Source organism: Terrapene carolina, unplaced genomic scaffold (genome assembly GCF_002925995.2).
Source record: "Terrapene carolina triunguis isolate 2854851 unplaced genomic scaffold, T_m_triunguis-2.0 Scaffold192, whole genome shotgun sequence".
NCBI lineage: Eukaryota > Metazoa > Chordata > Testudines > Emydidae > Terrapene > Terrapene triunguis.
In genome coordinates this window covers 10,155,457-10,163,253 of record NW_020664543.1, presented here as the reverse complement: position 1 = coordinate 10,163,253, position 7,797 = coordinate 10,155,457, and the positions used below count along the sequence as shown (strand labels likewise).

At 45.6% G+C, this 7,797-nt stretch overlaps 1 protein-coding gene across 2 annotated transcripts in view; it reads left to right on the top strand.

Annotated features, from left to right (window-relative positions):
* Positions 1-208: 208 nt before the first annotated feature.
* PCTP (phosphatidylcholine transfer protein) overlaps positions 209-7,797 on the top strand; it is a 24,153-nt gene continuing 16,564 nt past the window's right edge. For both annotated transcript variants that reach the window (XM_024193311.3, XM_024193310.3), the window contains exon 1: positions 209-369. In XM_024193311.3, the coding sequence (XP_024049079.2) occupies positions 229-369 (141 nt within the window). In that variant the 5' untranslated portion in view covers positions 209-228. The remainder of the gene's footprint in view (positions 370-7,797) is intronic.

The window sequence follows — 7,797 nt, the reverse complement described above, 5'->3', positions numbered from 1 at the left end:
TGTCTAGGGCTGCCCCCTATATACGCCCCCTATGGGCATAGGACAGGCGGAGAGGGGAGGGGGGGATGCCGCTCCACACCGCTGCAAGCCCGCGGCTCGGAGCTTCCTCCTCCCGGAACCCGGAAAGAGCCGAGCGGCGGGTGCCCGCGATTGGCCGCCTCCGGCCCGGGGCCGGCCCGGCCGGGGATATCACATGGCGCGCCGGGCCCGGCCCCGCACAGGCGGGCGATGGAGGCGCAGCGGGGCTTCTCCGAGGAGCAGTTCCAGGCCGCCTGCCGGGAGCTGAGCCAGCCGGCGCCGGCGGCAGGGGGAGCCTGGCAGCTCCTGGTGGAGACTATGGGCATCAGTATCTACCGGCTCTACGACGAGGTACCCTGGAGAGGGCTCGCCTTGTCGGCGTGGAGGGCAGCCCCCAGGGCCGGGGGTGGGGCGGCCCCTATGCACACGGGGCGGCCCCTATAGGCATGAGGTGTCCCTTATGTACGTGGGGGAGGGGCATTCATCCATTCACTATCTCTGGGGTTCGGTGTGGTGTCCTCTAGGGGAGGGGCAGATGCAGGGCCCCTATTTTGGGGGCATTCACTGGAGACATGGGGAAGTGGGGGCACCCCCTATATTCATGGGGGAAGGGAGAAACTTGGTATCCATGAGGAAGTGCTCCTTGTGTATGCGGAGCAAAGGGCGAAAGTCCATAAAGGAGAGCTGTACAGGGAGTTAGTCACCTATATGCATGGGGCAAGGTGCCCTGTCCTATGTAGTGGGCATTCTCATTACATAAGGGAAATGACCCCATTATTTGGCAGAGGGGAGCACTATATATATATATATATATATATATATATGTATAAATAACATGGCCATTTCCTTTATATATGGGGAACATTCACAATACATAAGGTATACCCAGTTCCCGTATCTATGCTGGATAGGGGCATTCCCTATATATAGATGCCTTCCCTGTTTATATCCGGTGACGGCTCCCCTATATTCAGGGGAAGTGCTCATCCCTTGTCTATGGGTGCATATCTCTAGCTACAGCAGGTGAATACTGGGTATCCCCTATATCTAGGGAGAAACAGCCCCCCTATATATCAATGGGAGGCAGGAATGATTGTCATCAGTCTAACTGACTAGAAGTAGGATTGACTGCTAGCTGGAGACAGTTTATCACCTAGAAACTTTTATGTGGGGTTGCTCTCTGTAGAGGAGTATCCATGTTCTTGGTGGAGGAGGCTTGTGTATTTATCTAGCTATTAGAAAGTGGGGAGATGTTCTGCTGATTAGCTAGAAAGGGTGAACTGCTCCCCTGTGCCACACACCTCTCTGTCATCTGTTTGAGCTCTAACACCACTAGCTCAGTGTCTCCTGGATCACACAAAGCAGCTTTCAGGCTAATGCCATTAACTGCTGATGGGGGAAAACTGTTGCAGCTGCAAACACTGCCCCTGTTTCTCTAAAAGCTGCTGCTGCAGGAGCCTGCAGATTACTGAGAGTTTAAGGTTTAGTCACACTTGGTAATTTGGAAACTCCTGATGGAGGGCTCTGCTTGGTGAGAGGAAGCCTTTTAGTCTGAAGGAAGCAGTTTACTGATTTCAGTGGGAAATACCCATCTCCCCCTTCCTCTTCCCTTCAATACAAATCCATCTCAGGGGAGAATGACAGTAGCTCCCTTAAGGAGGAAGGGTAGGGAACTTATTACTCCATCTTCAAACACCTCCATCTGTTCCTGATCTTAGAATCTTCAATAACTTTCCAAGTACATGTCCCGGCTCCATCTCCTTCTCCTTCTCTTTTTAGCTGATGATGATGTTTACTGCTGGCTGCATCATCAAGATCCTGGCTCCAAATTGAGAGCTTTAGAAAATACTGTAATAAATCCCCTATCAGCATTAAAATCTTCACTTCTTGGTTTTGAGGGAAGATTATGGCTGAGATGTTCAAAACTGCCTGAATTGGTTTTCATATAGAATCCCATTAATTGTAATGGAACTGGGCATCAAAATCCCATTTTAAATGTTCAAGGCTAGAATCTATCTTTAAAACTAGCTTGAAGTTGAATATAGATATTTTCTATTAGTGGCAGGTGATTCTTTATTGTTACTTGGTAACTAAACCATTTTCCTGATTTATTAAAACATTGATGTATAAATATGGTTCCAAAATGTCTTTATTTTTGTAGTTTTAGTTACTCTTCTTATCGATACTTAACAGGTCAGTGCTATTGTTGCATTGGAATTAAATGCTATGATACCGTGTGGGGCGAAGCATTACAGAATCTAGTATTGGTATAAAATTGTTCATCAACTTATTTTTAAAAAGTCTGTGGAAGCAGTTTTGTTTCCTGCTGTCTCTGCAATCTGAATATTGCAATGTTTTGGTAGTGCCCAAGAATGGGAAAGAGAAATTGGCTTGAAACTGACCAAAATGAAGCCGACTAGCCTGTTTTCTTTTTCAAAGCTCAATAAAATAAAATAAAAAGCACATGGCGTAAATAATCAAAAATAAATGACACTTTAAAAGTTAAATCCATTTTAATAATCTGTTATCAGTAATTCATGTAAAGATGGCTTTTAAATATGATTTTCTAGCTTCAGTGGCCTGTTAATTGCAATTTATATCATTCAGCATACTCCAAGAGCTATTGAAAATGCAGAATTAATCAAATTGTATTTCCAGCTAGATCAAATGTGGACTAATTCTCAAAACAAATTATCTTGAACTATGAAAGGTAGATTTAGCTAAACTGAATTAGGAAATATATTTACGTTAGCAGTTACACTTACTCATAATCAGATTTAAAACAGTCCAGGTTTGGTTAGATCCAAATAGCTTGCTAAGAGTAGGTAAGCTGAATTGAAATGGAAGGACTACAAATATGGTCAGAGGCTGTCACAACAGTAACAGAGAATGATTAATGACTACCTACCAATATATAATGTTTATACTTTCTCAGTGAGCTACTTTGTAGCTTGATTCCCTGAACACTGCTGGCAGTGAAGGCCTCTTCCCCATTTCTCCCCTTTCCTGGCTCCTATGGCTATGAAACTTGGTGTATATATGGTTATTAAATTGGGCTTTAAAAAACCCTCTAGTCTAAGGAGTGGCAGCCTGGTGGTCATATCAGGCTGGGTCAGTTTGAAGTTCTAGCAGGCCTTTTTCCTAATTTGCCTGGGCTGACCTGCTGATGGCTCTTTATAGAGAAAATTAATGCTAGTCCTCATCAGCACTCTTGCAATCTCCACTTCAGGATTGGGTTGAAAGCCTTTTAGAAGATCACTTTGGTCTCTGCTCACAGCCACTCTAGTTGTCTTCTCACTGCTTGTTGTAGAAGGGTGCTGAAGAATGTTGTTGCTGATAAAGCTGTTCCAACTGCTCAGTGCTTCTGTCCTTGGAGTTCTGGTGTTATCAGCACTAGCAGAGAGCGTAGCCTGCTAATCCAGTAGACCTTGATCTTACTCATAAAGAGAGACCACTGGCACAGTTCGATGACAAAGGCACTTGGCCAGCTTTATTGCCCCCAAGGCACAGTGCTAGCATCCCATAGGAGCTACAGGTACACATGAGTGCCCAGTGGCGAGGAGCAGCGGGAATTTCTGCTGTCCCCTTGGCCACACAAAGGGTTAAGGTGAGGTACCCCCAACATTTATAGACTGAGACAAACTGGGATAAACAGTTTACGTACTACCTTACATGTTTCAGGACATCTGTGTTTTTTTTTTTTTTTTTAAACCTTCCCTTGTTCCTGATATTTCGGACAAAACATCCCTATTCATTATTCTGTCAAACCGTCTTCTCTTGTACTAGATTGGGGATATCTGTACTAGCCTTCTGGAATGAATTTACATAAATATCTAGTGCCTAGTATGCTAGCAACAACTTTGCCAAGTTAACGTACCACAAAGTGAATTTGTAAGGATCTGTTTAATACACAGCCTGACTTTGGTTCATAGCCTTTGGTTCAGGCCTCAAATCTTGCACCAGGCCCAGTGCTTCAGGCTCTCTTTGGCCTGGTCTACACTGGGGGGGGCAGGCAAGCTAAGTCGGTCTAAGTTACGCAACTTCAGCTACGAAAATAGCGTAGCTGAAGTCGACGTACTTAGAGCTACTTACCTCGGTATCTTCACTGCGGTAGGTTTACTGCTGCCGCTCCCCCGTCAACTCCGCCTACACTTCTCACTCCAGTGGAGTACTGGAGTCGACGGGAGAGCGCTCGGTGGTCGATTTCTTGCATCTAGTGAAGACACGATAAATCGACTCCCGCTGGATCGATCGTTCCGGAGGTAAGTGTAGACATGCCCTTTCTCTCCTACACTTGTGGCAGGCATTTATTTATTTGGGAATAAAGATGTTGCATAACAGATGGCACTAGAGAGCAACTCCCTGGCCGCAGCTATAAAGGGTTTCGGGCAATGAGGTCTCGTATTGGAGGAAATCTCTCTGTATTTGGCAGACACAATATCCTTAGCCAGGCTTGAAGGTTAGGTATAGTATTAGTCAACAACAGCTGGAGTTAATGGAAGCCTCCCCCATTTAGTCATGAGTCCCTTGGTCCTTCTCCCTTTCCAACTCCCCCTGGGCTTTCTCTCACTTGGGGATGGCTGCCGTTCCTCATCAACATTGAATATCTTCTGCTGGTCTGTCTTATTCCAAGAACAGACCTCCCTGATGTGCAAAATTCAGCTCACCCTTCCTCCCTCTGCACTTGAGTGGAGGCTGCCAAGCAAAGCACAGTGGGGAAGAACCTGGGGAACAGCTTATGGAGACCTCCTGCTAACAGCCTGGAACGCAAGTCGACCTTGAGTCCCATGCAGGTTGCTGAGTACCAAAAGCCACCATTCAGGGACGCTTCTTGGGATGTGATGGCACTTTTGATTCTGTTATTTTTTTTTTTCTTTTTCCCCCCCCCCCCGCCCCCCCCCCCCCCCCATGTGAGTGCTGCAAAAACTTCACTTGAGGTGCAGGAAGAAGTGATGAGTGTGCTATGGTAGCAAAGTTGGCAGTTGGGCTGGGAGGAAACCTAGCCTGATCAGCTGGGACAGTGTGGGAGTATCCAATGACAATGTGATCAGTAGTTGGGCAAGATGCTTTTGAAGCGCTCTGGTAGATGGTGGTGGTCTCTTTGCACTACCTGTTAGTAAGGCCTGAGGAAGGGGCAGTGATGGGGCTCTCATGTTGTGAGCATCCTTAGGAAGGGGAGCCGAGGACTTCTGAAATAGTTCACGTGCCTCTTGGTTCTGGCAGGTTTTCAGCAGGGGGAGCCGCTCGCGTTCTGCCTCCCGCCAGAGGTTGTGATTGATCAACCTCTTGACCACCCAGAGAGAGAGAGAGGTGGATAGTTGCTCAGATCTCATTGTAGAATCTCATTGATATCAATGCAGCATGGTAGAGCTCCCAGAATCTGCCTGTTGGATCTCATTGCATGATTAGGGCCTAAGAAATTGGACAGTTCCTTAGTTCACCAGTCTATGAAATGGGGATCATATTTGTTTCACAGAGACACTGGTGCCCCCAAATTAATTTGTTTTGGAGGCATGGCAGATGAAAGATGGTTTAGGGTTAGACGAACAAAATATTCTGGTTATAGGTTCAAACATAGTGTCCTCAGCATTGGAACATTCTGCTCAGCTACACATAAATATACATGTTTTTCCCCTAAATTCTGAAAGGTTTCTCTAAGGAATAGTGAGATCAAAACGTGGAAGTCTTGTAATTGCTTTTTAAGAAGCAAAAAATACAAATTAAGGGATTTAAACGTGGGTTCAGGAAACACCACCTCTTGACTCTGGTGGTTTAGGTGCCCTGTTTCTTGGGATGTTCTTTCCGAAAAGGAAAACATAAAGGAGAAAGCAAACAAATAGGTCGTTCAGGTCCCTGTGAAAGGGGAAGGGTGGCTGGGGAAAGTCTGATTCATTCCCGTTACCCTGAAGTGACAATTCTATTTCTTGTAATCTGTTTTTCTTCTGTCACTGTGTGGTAATGTATCCCCCTATTTATAGTATGGGAGTGGTGACCTGTAGTACTGAAATGAAAGCATGTCAGTGTGTGGAGTACACACAGTAAATAGCAAAAAGAACAGGAGTACTTGTGGCACCTTAGAGACTAACACATTTATTTGAGCATAAGCTTTCGTGGGCTACAGCCCACTTCATGATGCATCTGATGAAGTGGGCTGTAGCCCATGAAAGTTTATGCTCAAATAAATTTGTTAGTCTCTAAGGCCACATCTACACTACCCACCGGATCAGTGGGTAGTAATCGATCCCCGAATCGACGTCCGTACTCCACCTCGGCAGGAGGAATAAGCGGAGTCATTGGGGGAGCCGCGGCGGTCGACTTACCTGGCTGTCCTCATGGCGGCAAGTCGAACTAAGATACTTCAACTTCAGCTACGCGAATAGCGTAGCTGAAGTTGCGTATCTTAGATCGATTTCCCCCCCCCACCCCGCCCAGTGTAGACCAGCCGAAAGGTGCTACAAGTACTCCTGTTCTTTTTGCCGATACAGACTAACACGGCTGCTACTCTGAAACCTGCCACACAGTAAATAGGTAGCTAATGAGGTTTGTCAGATACTTGAAAGAGGTATAAAATAAGCAATGTTTTTGGTGGAATCTATGGGGAGGGTAGAAGTGTGGGGAAACACGTTGTCTGAGTAACTGGGTACCGCATAGTAGCTGCCAGTAAAGTTGGTCATAAAATATTAGTTGTTTTTGAGGAGAAACTTTAAATTTTCTCTTGAAATTTTGGTTTTTCAACATCCTCCTCCCCCTGAAAACTTCTCTCTCTTTCTCTCTCTCCTCACATTTTCCCTTCCTCGTCCCTGATAATTGTCAATTGAAAAAGGGGAAGGAGAGAGGCTGGGGAACCTCCAAAAGCTTGTTTTTTGTTGTTGGGGAAAAAAAGTGAAAATTCTTAAATGTTAGAAAAAATGCCATTTCCTATTTTATATGATTTTATATATCTTTTTAATAGGAAAAGATATACCACTTCGAATTGCCATTAAAATCAATTATAGTGCAATGGTGCAGTAGCTCAGCATAGTCTGGTAACTGTGGGTGGATAACTGTTAACCGGGTGGTATAAGTCACTAAAAATGGACGCTTTCAAACAAATTCAATAGAAATCCTGCTGACTATTGTCTAACTTGACCCTCACCAGTACGCTATTTTAAAGTTCTGACTCAACAGGCTGTACCCTGTGCTATGCTATGAAGCTTGCTAAACTTCCCCCCACCCACCCCCGATCGACCCTGGTTGGAACTAGGCCTGCATTCAATCTACTATCTCACTAGGCATGCGCTACTGCAGAAGCATCAAGAGCACTGGGCCTTTATTGACTTACCTCTGGAGAAATCATGAGAGAATAAAAAAAGTTTTCCCTTTGAAAAAATATTTTGAAGATGGAAATTCTTAAATATTGAAAATGGGGGCTCTGGTATATCTTTGACCAGCAGGAACCCCCACCTTGACTTTAAGGGTCTGATCTAAAGTAGTTTGATTTCTCTTGTACCTCAGTTCCCCATCTGCAAAATAGGGAACTTTTATTATCCACATCTTGTAGGGGTGTGTGTGTGTGTGTGTGTGTGTGTCGTTCAGTGAAATTCTAGACCAGGGGTAGGCAACCTATGGCACATGTGCCGAAGGCGGCACGCGAGCTGATTTTCAGTGGCACTCACGCTGCCCAGGTCCTGGCCACTGGTCTGGGGGGCAGGGCCGGTGCTACCATTAAGGCAAACTAGGCGGTTGCCTAGGGCGCCAAGATTTGGGGGCACCAAAAAGCAGTGCCCCCAATAATTTTTT